The sequence below is a fragment of the Maniola jurtina genome, chromosome 10 (assembly GCF_905333055.1).
Source record: "Maniola jurtina chromosome 10, ilManJurt1.1, whole genome shotgun sequence".
Taxonomy (NCBI): Eukaryota; Metazoa; Arthropoda; class Insecta; order Lepidoptera; family Nymphalidae; genus Maniola; species Maniola jurtina.
Genome location: NC_060038.1, coordinates 1011259 through 1029073, shown reverse-complemented (window position 1 = coordinate 1029073; position 17815 = coordinate 1011259). Strand labels below are relative to the sequence as shown.

Below are 17815 nucleotides of genomic sequence, written 5' to 3'. Positions count from 1 at the left end.
TCAGTAAAAAAGTGGGTAACACCTTCACGGATAATTCGTAATTCTTTGAATTTTGAAGTTTCGGAAGTAATGAAACGCAAAGATAATAGGAATTTCAGTTCATTTATTTGTGCCTTATTTCCTAGAACTTATATTAACGATCACAAGTCAAAATAGCGAAGCAGTGTAGCACTTACTAATAAACAGTGCCTAAATTAATGGAACACAATTTTGTATGAGTACATATTAGGCGTAGGTTAAATCCCTGAAGAATATACATACTTCTAGCAAAAAATGTTAACCTTTTAAAAGTGTCCTGGAAGTACTGATTGTGGATTGGTCTTTCTAAAAGCTGGGCGTCCCGGAAAATGGTTTAAGTTGGACAACCCTATATAGAATTCGACGTTCTTTCTAGCTTTTATTCGACTGCACCAGATGGAGGATAATGTTATTGGGTGTATCAAGATCAACCCATCGTCGGCCCACTACTGAGCACGGGTCTCTTCTCAGAACTAGAAAGGCTTAGGCCACGGTCCGCTATAATGGTCAAGTGCGGATTGGTAGACTTCACACACCTTTGAGGACATTATGGAAAACTCAGGCATGCCGGTTTCCTTGCGATGTTTTTTTATTGAAGCAAGACGAGATATTTTAAAATATTTTTATTAATTCGCTTTCTTGTTGGTCTGTTTTTTTTTTAACAGACTATATTCATATGGAACTAAAAGCATTTCCTCGAGAATTAATGTCAATTCATAGACTAATGTTAATTATTATGGTTATCCTTTCGCTACGCCTATGTGAAACATTTATCTCTGGAATGGTTACTTCTTGAGGATGCTGTTGACGAGTCCCTTGAAGGCGTCGAGGCCTTTTTCGTTGGCTTCTTGGTATCCTGGCGCTGTGGACTTGACGGTTTCGTACCACCTGCAATAGAAAACAGGTACATAGTTAAGTACCTAGGTATTTGTTTCCGAATCCTTCCCGCGACCTCAGGCTGAGATATTTAAGACACTGTTAAAACGAGACAGCGTTATATCACAAATCTGGCTGGCATAAATCTATCTCGTTTTAACTGAAGCTTGAGTCTAAGGAAAATTAAAGTGCGCTCTATAGATTTCAACCTCAGACCAGCAACGGGAAGGAGCCAGAAGGCGGTTTACACTGCGCTTGTTGGTTGCGTTCTTCTCTCATTCATGACTTTTGAAAGAAGACAACGTATTGTGTCACAACCTGGTGCTTAGTAAGGGGTTAAAATAAATTAAATATTATATTATTTCCTTATATTAATTACATAATTTCATGAATTATTTACTACAGTAGGTAGCGGAAAGAAACGGAAAATATCGGCCGATTGGCAACCCTAGTTAAAATTTTTTTTTTCTTTCTCGTCTGGCTTTACAAAGATTAGCCAATGTCAAGTTTGTAGTTATTTTGTAACTCAAGTTTGTTAAATTATACAAGTATGGACCCCGTCTGTGTCGGCGCTCGCCGACATACGCACGGTACCCCCTTAGAGCAATTTCCAGTCAGTTTTAACAAAAAAAAAACACTGCAAAAAAGCAGAACACTCCCGCCAGCTAACACCAACACAGACGAAGTCCCTAGTTAAAATTAGTTTTGTGGTAAGTTTCCACGTGGACTTCGTCTGTGATGGCGTTTGCTGGCGCGCGTGCTGTGCTTGTTTGGAGTGTTTTTTTTTGTTAAGAGTGGCTGGTTTTTGTGTTAGTTGGTGTTTTTGGTGGTGGAACTGACTGGGAAGCGCTCTAAAGGGGCGCCGCGCGTATGTCGGCGGGCGCCGGCGCAGACGGAGTCCATACTTGTATAAATTCAATAACTTGAAAATATCTCAAACTTGACATTGGCTAATCAGAGTCAGAGACGTGCTACCTAAACATGATTGTGCACTTCAGCTTTAATTCCCTGCAAAAATAAATTCTGTTGCATTAGCATAAAGTCCAATTTCTAATACAATTATGCTAAGCGGAAAAACGAGCCGAGCGAGAGATCTATAAATTGGAGTGTGTCACTGTCTAATGGATTGCAAGCATAAAAAAATATTTTCTATGGTACGAATTATGATGTAGCTCACAAAGTTCTTATTCATTGTTTATTTAATTTCAAACAACAAGATTACTTTCTTTTGTTTTCGCAGTAATTTTCATACTGTTATCTTTATTTTATAATGTCATTAAAATATCATTTAGTTTAAAAAGTATTATAAATATTTTTTTAAATTAATAGGATGACAACACTGGGTGTCAAGCAAAACAATATGGCGAACATTCTGTACTATACTATACAGAAGTAGTAAGGTAACCATAATTTGATTGTTTAATGGAAGTGTTTTTTTCTGTTTATCGATAGATTTCTCAAAAATGAAGACTTAAGGCAAAAATGGATCGCTGTCGTTCCAGGAAATATCACCAAATATTCGGCAGTTTGCGGAATGCATTTTAAAGCGGAAGATTTTGCTACGGCTTCGTGTGCACTGAATTTTTCTAAAAAGAAACGCTGTACCATCAATTTTCCCAAAAGTATGCCTTGCTTACGAACTTCCTAAAACTGTTTAGGACCTAAACACATGCACCAGATTATACAAAATAATTTTACTTACCTATATTATAGGTAACTTAAACTATAACTAAATAATTATAATTAAATAACCTAAACCCATACTTAACATGACTGGTACTTTTTCGCAGAACAAAAAAAAATTGAATTTCTCTACTTTTATAACTACAGCGCGGCAGACTATGGCCTACACCTTTATCATTCTGAAAAGAGACCCGTGCTCAGTAGTGAGCGGCGATGGGTTATCATGATGATTCATCCTCTCCTATTCTCATATAATCCGTCAAATGTCTTACATTATCAAATCGTGTTGTCACCCTAATAGAAAGGGACACACTCCAATTTAGCGCTATCTCAATAGGCTCGTTTTTGGTGTCTCAGTGCACAATCTTGTTTAGGTAGCATGTCTCTGATCAGAGTAAAGCCAGATTTAAAGAAAAAAAAAAGTTTCCACGTAAGTACCTACCTACCTTTTCTTTATCTGTGCAATTAAATTACGAAAATTTATTAACTTGTAACTAGATCGATAGGTAGGTTTCTAGATCGATATTAACCATGACCCCATCTATTTATTCACCATGACCAGGTAATTTGGCGTGACAAAGTAAATGGCCCGATAATCTTTTATCATAATCAGTCTGCATGACAATTTTTTACACGCTAACTATTAGAAAAAGTAGTACCTATCTACATTAATTATAACTGATATTATTGGAATTTGGATAAGTATAATATTGGCGTAATATCTATAATTTAATCTATGGCCGCGCCGCGCGCTCTGTCCCATTATTTAAGGTGGATGCGACGCGTCTGCTCGCGAAATTCTTTGGTGTTTCGCAATTTGTTAACTAATACGACAAAATAGGCTTATGGCACTTTAATTGCGCCAATGGCATTATCATCCTCATAGGTTTATATAAAAATCTTTACTTTAAAGGGTCCAGTTTAAGAAATTAGCTCTAGTATCGACTATAACTCACAAGTTAGTTCACAGACATTTACTTAGTACTGATATTGCACTAGATATACCTAGGTCGCTGCTATCGCGCCGATGTCTCCTATCGTTAACTGAGTAGGTTTTTTCAAGTATGTACTTGTAAGACTTGTCACGTAAAATTGCCGAGATAAAGTACATACTAGGGATGTTAGGGATATATAATTTCGGATCCGGATATGGATATGGATATTGGTAAAAAATAATATCGGTTTCGGTTACGGTTATGGATATTAAATTATTTCGGATTATCCGATAGTTTCGGTTACGGATATTAATTTTTTAAAAAAAAAATGAGGGGCGCCAGCCAGGTAACCTCCCAGTGTGCCTGGATGCTGCTGGTCCCTTTTGGATGCGTCCGAGGGGAAGAGCAGTGTTCGGGCCGGTGCGCCCCGGTAACATGGCTAATAATTTCTCTTCGGAGATATTGTTGGCTATGGCTAATGACCTGGCAGGGGGGGAGGTTTCTCCGCGTGTCCCTCTGACTAGCAGAGGGCACAGTGGATGAAGCGGAGGATGGGACGCGGGCGACGTGCGCGTCCCAAGGTCGGGGGACGCACTTCGTTGGTGCGTCCCGGAGGTGCGTCGATGGGGACAGAGTAGGTCCCCGGTGGAGGGTCTGCCTCGGCAGACGTCGCTGGCTGGGTCGCGGTTGTTTGCTTCGGCCGTTCCCGTGACCCAGTCGCCAGGCGACGCGCAGTAGCGCCGCTGGGGTTTAGTGGGTATTCCGGTCGCCTCTCGGCCGGCGAGTCCCACATACCCTCCCTCCGGGGGGGATGCGTAAATGCATTCCCCAGCGTCAACAAAAAAAAAAAAAAAAAAAAGGAACTGTAAAATGTGAACTGATGAAGGTGTCGCATTCCAGCGGAGTGCACAGTTAATTCGTACGAGTGTAGTATTTAGTTAGACTCCGCCCTATCCGAAACTATCCAAAACTTTTATTACGGATTCGGTTACGGTTACGGATATTTTTTTATTTCGGATATCCGATAGTTTCGGTTACGGATATGGATATCCATAACAACACTAGTACATACTATCTAGAGTAGGTATCTACCTCGCAGAATAAACTGCACACCGAAGAGATTTACCTGTCATACCTAAGTATGTGTCGTTTTGTCGGTCTCGACGACAAAGACAACGTTCTACCCAAAACCTTTATCTCCTTAAAGTTCGATGATCAATATTTTCTGCCTGGTAGGTACCTACTGTAGTAGACCGTATATTACATACGTAGGATCTGCAATTTTTACTTACAAGTAGATACCTAGCTATGATATTAGTAATAACTAGATGGTGCCCACGACTTCGTCCGCGTGGATTTAGGTTTTTTAAAAATCACGTGGGAACTTTTTGATTTTCCGGGATAAAAAGTTGCCTATCTCAAATTCCGGGACGTAAGCTAACTCTGTATCTAATTTTCATATAAATCGGTTAAACAGATGGGGCTTTAGGAATCCCGTGGGAGCTCTTTGATTTTCCGGGGGAAAAAAGTAGCCTATAATATTATGTCCGTCCCCGGGTTGTAAGCTAACTCTGTAGCTTTCATTAAAATCCGTTGAACTGTTAGGAAAGTTAGCAAACCGACAGACTGACACACTTTCGCATTTATAATAGGTATAAGTAGGATTGTAAACTCACTTCTTGACATTGGCGTATTTCTTGAAGTCAATATCGGAGGCTTCGAAGCTGGAGACACCAGCGACGATGCTGAGGTCGGCGACGGTGAGGTTGGGGCCGGCCACGTACTTCTGGCCCTCGAGGAAGGTGTCCAGCAGCTGCAGCGCGTCCTCCACCTTGGCTAGCTTGTCCTTGTCGGCCGGAGCACCACCGAAGATTTGTGGGTACTGCGGATAAAACGGATCATAACTCAAACCGCACTCGGGTATTTTTTCCGACATTTTGCACGATAAATCAAAAACTTTTCTGTTTTAGAATGTACAAGTAGAGCCCTTTCATATGATATGTACACCCCACTTGGTATAGGTAGTTTTATCTTACTTTGAAATCTGAGACAAATAATTTTTTTTTCGGTGATGTAACAACAAATTCACGGTTTTCGGATTTATTCCTTTACCTGTGCTATAAGACCTACCTACCTTTCATGACTCTAGGTCAACGAGAAGTATATATAGGTTTTCTTGACAGACACGACGGACAGACAGACAGACAGACAGACAACAAAGTGATCCTATAAGGGTTCCATTTGTCCTTTTGAGGTACGGAACCCTAAAAACCTCTGGTGGAACAAGTATACTCACAAAGTAGTCACTGAACCTCTGGTACAGCGTGCCGATATCGAAGTACAGCCGCTGGTCGACCAGCGCGCGCGCCTTGGGCTCCTCGGGGTACAGAGCACTGCCCTTGCCGTATTTGTTGACGAGGTAGGTGATGATAGCACGCGACTCGTAGATGGGGTAGCCGTCGTCCACTAGCGTTGGGACTGTGTGTTGGGGGTTGATCTGGGGAAATGAAAATCACACTAATATTATAAAGGCGAAAGTTTGTGTGCATGTATGTATGTGTGCGTTTATGTTTGTTACTACTTCACGCAAAAACTAAGTACTAGGTAGACGGATTTGGTTGAAATTTGGAATGGAGATAGATAATATCCTGGATTAGCACATAGGGTACTTTTTGTCCTGGAAAATCAAAGAGCTCCCACGGGATTTTTACAGACTTATAATTCTGCCTAAAACGTCAATGATTTCTATCAAACACGATTCCAGTCAAATTAAACTAAGTACACATCTACTAAGAATAATCAACCTAAGAACCAAGAAGAATAAAGTCAGTAAATATCTATGTACATTCAAGTCTACAATACTAGACCGTAATAGAACTAATAGAGATACGTGTAACCTGCAAGCCCTGCTCCTAAAGCACACGTGGGCCGTGGCAAGTAATTTTGGTCAACATTGCATCGTGATTGGAATGTTTGGCGGACCAAACGGGTTCTATAAAATACAGCTATGGTAGGTAACCCACCTGAATAACATGTACACGAAGCCCACAAATAACTCCGAGAGAGATAAATTTGTAGGTAGGTACCTACCAGCGATTAGGAACAGATCTCCTTAAAACTGTTTATTATCATCATCATCTTAACCCCTTTAGATCAATGTATGCTTAACACTTTGCCGGTCCAATATTGAGAACGAGTCTATCGAAAAGGTTTTATTCCATAGTCCACCACGCTGGCCAAGTGCGGATTGGCCAGCGTGACTTTACACCGTTGATTTTGTACAATGGAAACAGACTCTACACTGTTCCCCTTTGAGGTCATCGAACCACTGCTATTACAGCACTCATGCGATGTGTGACCTTCACACGCTAGTTTTACTCATTTGAACATTATTCTGTAAGGAACAGAGATGATTATCGCGTGTCTTGTTCATTAAGGTTTTTGGAACGGAATTGCTGGGTTATATTTAGGTACCTACCAAACGCAAAATAGCCAGAAAAATACATATTGCAAGTACCTAGGTAGGCTCACCAAAAAAGTGATTTCCAGGATTTTCTAGATTGGTATCAAGAGACAGCCGACAAATTTTATTTCACGAGCTGTGGCAATTAATTAAATTATTTTTAGGGTTCCGCTTCCGTAGTGAAACAAGGAAACTATAATTTCATCCAAACCTTTCTAGATATTTGTCTGTTTGTGAATCACAGCGATTTCAAAAATAAACTAGCTAAAAATTAAAAGTCATAAAGACCTATTACTCATTAGACCAAGCCTCTAGAGGTTGGTAGATTGACAAAGAGGAAAAGGACACAAGGGTTTTGGGATTTCGGAGCTGGAAAAATCTGACGCCTCTGATGGAGAAGTTTGTTTGACCAAGCCAAGGCCCAGCTAAGGCTATGGCGCGTTGATGATAATGATGAAAGAATCTATCTTTACATCGCGGAGCCAGTAACGTAGGAGTAACTTTTTTATTCATTATACTTAGGCAAGCGCTTGACCACAATCACACCTGATGTAAAGTGATGATGTGGCCTAAGATGGGACGCGTTTATCTAGAAGATGTCTATTTACTCTTGTTTTAAAGATACCCGGATTGTAATTGGTAAGAAACACAGATTGCGGAAGAGTATTCCAAACCTTAGCCATGCGTATGAGGAATGATGACGCAAAACGACATATTGGATGGAAACTCGTCCGAAGCCTTGCGGTTCGGTGGCGACCTACCTTGAGGTATTCCGGTTTGAGGTGTTCCCCGTGGTGCAGGTCCACTAGCTTGAGGTTGAGGTTGAGGTTGAGCGCGCGCGCCGTCAGCAGCACCGCCCTGCACGGCGCCGAGCCGGGCACGTAGTAAAGGTCCACGGGCATTGCTGCGGAAGAGAAGAAAATACTCATCATCTTGATCAACCAATCGCCGGCTTATTTACTGCGCAGGGGTCTCCTCTCAGATTGAGAAGGATTTAGTCATGGGAGCCATAGTCTGCCATATATTGGCTCAGTGCGGATAGGGAGCCGGGCACATCGTATAAATCCAAGAGCATTGTGCTGCGGAAGATTAAAGAAAATACTCTCTTCATAATCTGGATCAACCCATCGTCTATATGTATCTTCTCACAATAAGAAGAGTTTAATTTAGGGCTTAGACCATCCATAGTCTGCCAATTTGGCCCAGTGCGGATCGGCAGACTTCACACACATTTGGGAATATTATGGAGAACTCTCAGACGTGTGGGTTTCCTCACGATGTTTTCTTCACCGTTAGAGCAAGTGATATACATAATTACTTAAAATTTCTACTCAGTGCTTAAAACGCACCTAACTCCAAAAATTAGAGGTGCGTTCCTAAGATCGGACTCCAAAGCTACCGCTGCTTCAAGCAAGCGCAAGCTGTTCAGTTTGTAAACATATCTATTAAAACTACACGAAGTAAAAGTGGTAAAGAGTTTTATAATAACCAATAGTTAAATGAATTTTTAAAATGAACGCTATTGCAAACAATAAACAGGACACAAATCGGGACTGCGGAACTGTATCCTTTCTTATTTTGTGACGGTAGGCAGCCTACTACTTCAAGAGTTTTTTACAAGTCGAGAGGAAAGCCCACAAGATCTGAACGGGCTGAGATTGGCTCATGTGGCATTTCTTCCTTTTTCCTTGGCTACTCCAAGACTACCACAGCCTGTACTATAATGTACCTACTCAGAACTCTGAACCACAGCTTTAATATTTTTGTTCAATAGAAATAAATATCTACTTACCTAGGTACTATTTACCTAGGTACCGAGTTCTGTCAATCATAGAATTCACACTTCTATTGTACAGTACTTAGTTACAAGTTAACCTTCACCGACTGTTACAATAGGTAAATACTTAGGATAACTACCGGTAAATAGTTAGGTGAGTACCTACCTATCAGAATAATTTCAGCAAAAAATCATGACCAGGCGATTTTAAACCAACCGGTTCGAGAATGATTCTGTTATTTATTATTGCTGATTGCGTAACGTATTTACCAGTTTAAGTGATAATTATTTATACTAGATATAAGTAGCTAAGTACCTGATAAGTTTGTAACTGTTCTCTTTAACCAAGATCATTGAGAAAGGGGGTTTTAACCTGAACGAGGTCATTATAATACTCATCGTTACAAACAATTTTTTATTATGTATGGGACCAAACCTTACCTATCCTTTGTCAACATGATATGCATTTAAAATAAGTGGGACATCATCATATGAAAAGGCAAAATGTCGAAAAATATGACTATAGTACGGAACCATCCGTGCGCGAGTCTGACTCTGACTTGGCCAGGTTTTTTTCATGATTCTAGCAACCCGTGAGATAAGTAGATAATCTTTCCTAATATTTTTTGTTGAGAAAAGACTTCTATCTAATAGGTGTTACTTATTATATTTTCAATCAACTAGAGGATGCCCGCGACTTCGTTCGCGTGGATTTAGATTTTTATAGATCCTGTCGAAACTAATTGATTTTCCGGGGTAAATAGTTGCCTATTTCGATTACAGGGACGCAAGCTACTTCGGCACCAAATTTCATACAAATCGGTTAAGTGGATGGGTCTTCAGGAATCCTGCGGGAACACTTTGATTTTCCAGGTTAAAAAGTAGCCTATGTCCGTCCCCGGGATATAAGCTAACCCTGTACCAAATTTCGTCAGAATCGGTTACACTGTTGGGCCGTGAAAAGGTAGCAGACAGACAGACAGATAGACAGACAGACAGACAGACACACTTTCGCATTTATAATATTAGTATGGATGGATACCTACCTTATCTTTACTTGATTTACTTCAATTTAGTGACACGTAACTTCATACAATTTACAATAGGTAGTTCATTCGCGACTAATAGCAACCGGCATTCAAACTAAATCTACACAATTTTCAATGTAACTTGGCAAGGTTGAACCATTCTTTTTTTCGATCAATAAAAACTATCTACCTAACGTCAAAAAGTGTTGAAAAATCGATGTAGGTACCTACGTAAAACACGGTGTTAAATACCAATTGTTCGTTCATCTTTTTGTTAGCATATATTATACGTACCTAATCTATTGACAAAACAAAAAAATTGAAATCAACAACTAATTTAATTATAGTACCTAGACTTAACTACCCTATCACCAAATAAATAATTTGATAACGTCATAATCTAAGGGATTCTATGTCTATTTATCTAAGTAGCAAGCAAGTAGATATAATAGAATAGATAGGTAGATAGCTTTAAATACAAGTCATGGTGGATAAGATGATTTGCAAAACTTGTGAGGACTTCAATTATTATTGTAGTTTCGAGTACGTTGAGAATAGATAAGAATGGAATTAAACACTGGATTTAGAAGTGTTTTAACATAGGTACAAGGGATTAGGTATTATATATATCTATTATCTAGCGCTTTATATTTTTGTTCTAAATAAACCCCACACAGTAACGAGCTCACTTATTACAGGATATTATTATGTTATCACTTTAATAGAAACAAATTGTTTAGATAACGGTAAATTAATAATGAAAAAATAAATGAAAAAAAACCAAAATATTTCTTTACGTTAAAATTGTCGTGAGGTCATAATGGAAACATGCCACTATACGTCTACAAAACACAAAAAACACTGGCGGAGCGGCGGCGTCTAGAAATATCTTGTTTTTTTTTTTGTTTTTTTTTTAATTCTAATATTTTTAAGGGGCTTTTATAGGTAAATTTGATAACTAAGTACCTACCTACTTATCCGTTAATTTCGGGAAGATTTAAAGAAAATCAAATATGAATTTATTAAAAATATATAATACTTACTTAGTCTTTCTAAGTAAGTATTATATTTTTAATAAATTCATATTTGATTTTTAGGTACCACAGAATACATAATAAATACATACATAATACATAATAATCATATTATACCTGCATTGGTCAGTCTGCGAAAAATGTTTGTAGACTGCAAGTACCTAACTCGTTTTTACTTATAACTGGCTGTCCAGTGTCATATTAATTTTGAAAGCTTCATAGAACATGGATTTTTGCAAAGATTTTTGGGTGAAAGTTAGAAAGAGTCTTTAACTTCTAATTTTAGTTCAATTGTTTACTACTACTATGGCAATTAACTGCGTAGATAATATTGTGTTAAGTATGTAGATAGTTGATAAGCAAAGCGATGCAATACGCGGGAGGGTAGGCCTTCCAGTAGGCACTCAGATGTGATATCCAAGTAATATCTAAGCATCTAACTATTTGACACCAAAACCTATCATCAAAGTTATATCTAAAGGCAAAAGTTAATCTATTCGTAAAGAAGTTGGGGTACCAGTTTTGGAATAATAAAAAGAACTGCTGAGCACAATTATAAATAATGAGAATTTTCGTGAGTACCATCAAATGACCTCTAGGTTTCTAAGACATGATGCTCTTGTTCTTGGGAACTCATTGGGAACCGTAAAAGAACTGTGCAGAATGACTTGTGACAGTTTTGTGCATAGTAACTGCGAAGGTTGACGTAATTGTAATGAAGCAAGTGGACAAGACCGCCTTTCACTGACCCTATTTATTATTATTATTTATTTAACTGAACTTATTTAACTACTTACTGGTTCAGTCCAAATTAAGACATTCTATCATATGCAAAGACAATCTAAAAGTAAAAGGTGACTGACTGACAAACTGATTCTGACCAATCTATCAACGCACAGCTCAAGCGGATAGCTATATTATAACGAAAACATCCACTAATGAAGGATTTTTGAAAATTCAACCCCCAAGGGGATAAAATAGGGGTTTGAAATTTGTGTAATAAAATTTGTCCGCAAATTATCTATGTAGTTTCAAATTCGATGTTAGCGCTATCTATCAACAGTTATAAAGTTTTAAAAAAGAATTTTTCCCGGGAATAAGTAATCAAGCTGCAAAAAGTTTAATACTTAATACTAATTGTTTTTTATTTGATACCTTGACTAAAATTAGTACCTACCTATTTGCTACGTTTTGGGATGAATGGTCAGACAGACAGACAAAAATTCAAAAAAAAAAATGTTTTGGGGTCTAGCTAAAACCTATGTTCAATAGTCATGGACGTCTATAAGCTGATGTAATGGCGATAATAATGATAAGAAAATCATGCCGTTATTACAATGACTGTCATCATTATTTTGGTCCTACCTATTAGGGATGTTATGGATATATAATTTCGGATCCGGATATGGATATGGATATTGGTAAAAAATAATATCGGTTTCGGTTACGGTTATGGATATTAAATTATTTCGGATTATCCGATAGTTTCGGTTACGGATATTAATTTTTTAAGGAACTGTAAAATGTGAACTGATGAAGGTGTCGCATTCCAGCAGAGTGCACAGTTAATTCGTACGAGTGTAGTATTTAGTTAGACTCTGCCCTATCCGAAACTATCCAAAACTTTTATTACGGATTCAGTTACGGTTACGGATATTTTTTTATTTCGGATATCCGATTGTTTCGGTTACGGATATGGATATCCATAACAACACTACTACCTATGTAGGACCATACAAATGATGAGTTGCAAAAAACTTCATACATAACATCATTGGTTATTCGCGCTATATCATGCTAGAGCTATACGTTTAAATGTTAATAGCAATTATTGTAATAAAATAATGGCATAATATTGAATGATGGATAAATGATGAATATGTCAAAATGGTTTGTATTTTATATTTTTTTAAACACTGGTTCCGTATACGTATTTAACTAAGTAGGTACCTACACTATAATATATTATCACGTCCCGTTCTAAACTTCAACTTTTAAACTTACCAAAAGCCCAAAACGGAGCATTTATGGAAAAAACTGATGTCTAACGTCAGTTTTCTCCATAAATCCGTAAATGTTACTTATATAATTACAGTTGCAATTATTTGCGCGCATCTCAAAAAGCTGGGATTGGAATTGTTTCTTTTTTACGCTTGAAAATTATTTTCGCACACATTTTTCACTAAGGGGGAAAATCCCTACAAGAGGTTTTTTGTACAGCTGTAGATTGTGAACGTATGTATGTTTGAGCTGTTATTTTGAGCTTCTTTGGCGATATTTCGGGTATCTATTTATGTATTAACTAACTAGACGTGTAATTTTAAGTACGTGAATTATTATTGAATTATTATACTTAATACAATTTTGTAATGCGCGCCTTGTCATGAGGCAATATCAACACGATGTTTAAATTGCATGATAAGATTATGGTTTAAAATTATTGTAAACATGACTTTGTTTAGATAGTGGAAAAACTATTAAAACATAAGTATGGAAAACGCTACACAATTTGAAGTTGGTCACGCAAAAGTCACAGAACTGGTGGAAACAAAACTCTCATACTTTCTAAGCCGAAGCACAATATTTTTTAGCACATCACAAGCTAAATATCGTTCTAACCTCATCAAAATCGGTTCAGTAAACCCCGAAATATAGCTTGACAAATTCATACAGCTATAAAGCTATTACTACTACTTCTACCACTAAGCTACTACAAGTTACAGCTTGCAGCCTATTTAATTATTATTATTGCTATCGTAAAATAAAGCATAAAATTGACTCACAAATACCTACCTACTACCTACTTTTTGTTTGCATTTTTTTATACTCTTTATTTTAAGGAGTTTTTTTCCTTTTGGAATATGTCACTCCGTAAGGCCACATTATACAACCACTTAATTGCGTAAGGCCTTCTTGTACAGCTGTAACAGTGCCCTAGCCTCATCTGACAGAGGTTGGGATAGGGCACTGTTACAGCCGCCGACCTGGCGAAGAATGGGAAATCTAGAGAATATCTCCCATCTCTCCGTCTCTTTCCGAACACATTCCACCAATAAATTATATTGTACTAGCTGATGCCCGCGACTTCGTTCGCGTGGATGTAGTTTTTTTAAAAATCTCGTGGGAACTCTTTGATTTCCGGGATAAAAAGTAGCCTATGTGCTAATCCAGAGTATAATCTAGCTCCATTCTAAATTTCAGCCCAATCCGTCCAGTAGTTTTTGCGTGAAGGAGTAACAAACATATATATATACACACACACACACACACACACACACACACACACACACACACACACACACACACATACAAACTTTCGCCTTTATAATATTAGTGTGATAATCGGTAGGTACAAACTATCTACCAATTATTTCAAATACCGGTAACGATAGAGGGCAGGCAAGAAAACAATTTCCATGCGGAAATATTACAATAAAAAGTTGTAAGTTGCTTGCTTTTGATATTGCGAACAATAAAATTTATTTCCCAACAAAAAAATCGAAACACTTCCAAAGCGAGGTCTTTCGATTTTTTTGATAGTGAATAGGTAGGTATATCTATATTGTCAGAGTACTAAACCTTTCACATTTTACCTACCTATCTAAGTACTTAACAAACACTTGTTAAAATCTGTGTACCTAATCAAGTTATGTATATTTAGTTAGGTAGTTATGTCTAGCTAGGAAAATGCTAATGAGATTAAGAGAATTTAAATGATTTTTATTATCTATATTTTTTTTTGAACCGCCGACCTTAGAATAAAAACCGCCGACCTTTTGGAATTCAGTCCGCTGCTCTACCGTTGAGCTATCGAGGCTCTATTTTATAGGTATATTCATATGTACTTATTATGACGTACTGGTTTTGACTCATGCGAGCCGTAGAAATATTAGTTTCTTAAATTGTAGGTATCTATAACTTTAGACTATCACAGCACTCCAGATAAAAATTTCTTTACGATAAAATATTATTATCGTGAGATCACAATGGAAACGCACCGTGTAGCTGTACCAACATGAAATTCATTTATTTTCCTTATAAGAACAGCTAGTTTTAGGTAAATAAGCACCCACTTTAATAACTAAAAAACTAAGACCTAAGTTAATCACTCACCAAATTTTTTTTCAAAAAATTACGAAGGAACTAGAACTCGTCACAGCACAGTAAAACTGTTTAATTAAACTAAACTTACTTTGAATAGGTTTAGCGAAAAGCACAGAGTAGTACCAGCGAGCGACGGTTTGACTGCGAGCGAAGCGGACGCGAAGTAAACGCTGTAGGGGGGGTTGAACGGCCTTTATACCCGTTGCGCCGCACTGATACAATGCCAGATTCGACCAGTTTTTCCTCTGAATGTGTATCACAATTATACCCTATACAATAGCCTACGCAACATGTAGTGATTTAGATGAAAAGAGCGAGCAGTTTATCTGTTTATAGCCGAGGAAGGTAAATAATCTTTTAATCAGAAAAAGTACAGGTGAAGATTGACCAGCTTCGTAGCTTCTCATAGACTAATAACGCCTTTAATTCTATGTAGCTTCTTATTCTGAGAAGAGACTTGTGCTCAGTAGTGAGCCAACGATGGGTTGATCATAATGATGATGATGAATGGTGAATCCCGGAGGTACCTTGGTAGGTAGGTAGGTACTCTGAAACATATCTACACTACACTGAAAATTCGGGGATTCATTTGTGAAAATTATTATTATTACTCAGTAATAAGTAATAGATACAGATTAAGTATTATTGTCACAAATATTTTTTTTTCAAACTTGGCAGCGCAATTGATTACAAGTTTAGATCGATAACCGGTAACTACATTAGAAAGCTTTCCAAGTCCTCATACTTTACATACACGATAAAGCTATCTCTGTCTTTCATTTGTTAACGAAAATCATTACGCATCGCAGACCACGCTACATTTATCTGAGTGGTATCGTCGCATTGTAGATTTCAGTGCATGACGATAACTTAAAGTATTTAGGTATTTTACTGCTGAATAGCTGAAACTTTTTAGCTAAGTTACTATAGTACGCGACAGGACGAGATGACAATCGGGGTGGGGACGCCCTGCACACCCGCACACTGCACAGCCCCCACGCTAACCCGGTGCGGAATAGCGCGGGTACCGTGCGGGTGTGCAACGGTTTCCCCGCCTCATACCCTGGTTGCCATCTCGGTATGTCACGTACTGTACCTACCTACCTACCCTAGACGGTAAATTCATGTACGATTTTTGGGATTTCTTTCCGCTGACCAAAATTATAGATACTAGCCTAGGTACTAATTATTGTCTAGGCTAAACCATATAAGTCGACTACCTACATTTTTCGTCACCGGAAAATATCATCGAGAAACGCTGACCAATTTACCAATAGGTACCTACCAAATTGTTTCACTCAGTAGTGGGCCGGTGATGGATTAATGATGATGACGATGAGTGTTACTTTTATTCAACGATCTCGATAATTTGATACCTAGTTGATACCAAGTGAGATTAGAAATCAGGAAAAAATAGTGACGTAGACGACGACGAATTCCGGCCACAAGGTGACAAGCCTGAACAAGGTAACCAATGAATCACAACGGACTTCCCGGCTGCTGTCGGCAGAAGTTGACCAACCAGTGACTCGCGCACCGAGGGTTCCGTACTTTGAAAGCATGTACTTAGGTACGTGTAATTTTGTTGCTGAAATTGTCTCCAACCGCAAATGTAATTTCGACTTGATATTTCCACGCGTTCCTGAGAAAAATTTGTTTGGACAGACACTCAGGTCTCAGACAAACAATGAAGTGACTCTAAAGAAGCACAATAGTACCTACCTACTTTGAATTAATAATGTCGAGTCTGAGTTAAAGGGTTACATCTCTCCTTTTGGGGTACGGAACCCTAAAAAAAGAGAATTCCTATAATTTAAATGGTTTTTGAGAAGCAAACTTTTCTATAATCAAATTCTCGTTTTCGGTTCATTCAGTCTAAAGTTTTTAAGTAATTTCACAGATTCTGAATGGACATAGTGTAAATTAGCACTTTAAGTAGGTGTTAGGTATAAGGTAACGCCATAATGCCTATTTTTACCTGTGTAGGTACGGAGGTGTGAAACAAACAATAAAGTCATGACAAAAAGACAGTACAAGTAGGTAAATACCTACTTGAAGACATGAGGTTGGGTCTATTGTGTTGGGTTTATTGTTTGATCGTCTACCAGACACGTCTCATAAGTTTTTTTTGACTTTATTTTCATGTAATTTAACGAACCTTAAAAAATACAAACAGCCAAGGGAAACCGCAATGCTCATCCAAGGAAATCCAAGGACCTAAAGAGTTTTATAAGTTACAGGAGTAGATAGTATTGTATTGTGTAGGTACCAATCTACCTACTTAGTACTTAGGTAGGTACCTATATCAAAGGCACTGCGGAATGACCTCGGAACCCACCGCAATATGATCCCAAGAAAGCCTCTCATGATCAACCCCTTGCCGGCTCACTACTAAGCACGGGTCACCTGTCAGAATGAAAAGAGCTTAGGCCATAACAGTCTGCCACGCTGGCCCTGTGCGGATTGGCAGTTTTCACACAGAGATGAAGTTATGAAGAGTGAAGACCTCTCCTAGGCATACAGGTTTCGTCGCGATATTATCTTTCACCGTGAAAGCAAGTAACTACGACATCTAATTGCACATAGATAACTCCGAAAAATCAGAGGTGCGAGCCTCGGACCGAACCGCCGACATCCGACGAAAGGCCGACGTCTCCGCTATATTTAGCCTAATTGCTTAAACGCACATAACTTTAAAACAATTAGAGGTACGGGCCTGGGACCTAACCCCCGATCTCTAACAAAAGGCCGATGTCTTAGCCACTAAGCTATGAAACATTTAGATTTAGGTAAGTACCTAAGTGTGTATCAAATACCTAGATCACCTAGATGACAGCAAAAAGTTCGTCGAGTCTCAAATTTCACTCGTGCAGACACCCGGCACCTCCTGGTCTGGG

General features: G+C 38.3%; 1 protein-coding gene and 1 long non-coding RNA gene across 4 annotated transcripts; one reads left to right on the top strand and one right to left on the bottom strand.

Annotated features, from left to right (window-relative positions):
* Positions 1–83: 83 nt before the first annotated feature.
* LOC123868937 (glutathione S-transferase 1-1-like) lies at positions 84–15153 on the bottom strand. 3 transcript variants are annotated; one of them, XM_045911631.1, is made up of 6 exons: positions 15007–15129; positions 11356–11357; positions 7737–7879; positions 5809–6009; positions 5189–5394; positions 84–906 (listed from the first exon to the last, which is right to left on the bottom strand). In XM_045911631.1, exons 3-6 carry the CDS (start codon positions 7875–7877, stop codon positions 804–806), a joined length of 651 nt encoding a protein of 216 aa, XP_045767587.1. In that variant the 5' UTR covers positions 7878–7879; positions 11356–11357; positions 15007–15129; the 3' UTR covers positions 84–803. The 3 variants fall into 3 exon arrangements, with proteins under 3 accessions (XP_045767587.1, XP_045767589.1, XP_045767590.1); XM_045911633.1 differs by lacking the exon at positions 11356–11357 and having other exon boundaries at positions 15007–15153; XM_045911634.1 differs by lacking the exon at positions 11356–11357 and having other exon boundaries at positions 14928–15105.
* On the top strand, positions 8454–17223 carry LOC123868944. Its single transcript, XR_006796766.1, has 3 exons — positions 8454–9056; positions 15534–15539; positions 17211–17223. It is a non-coding gene; the product is annotated as an uncharacterized LOC123868944 (long non-coding RNA).
* The last annotated feature ends 592 nt before the right edge of the window (positions 17224–17815 follow it).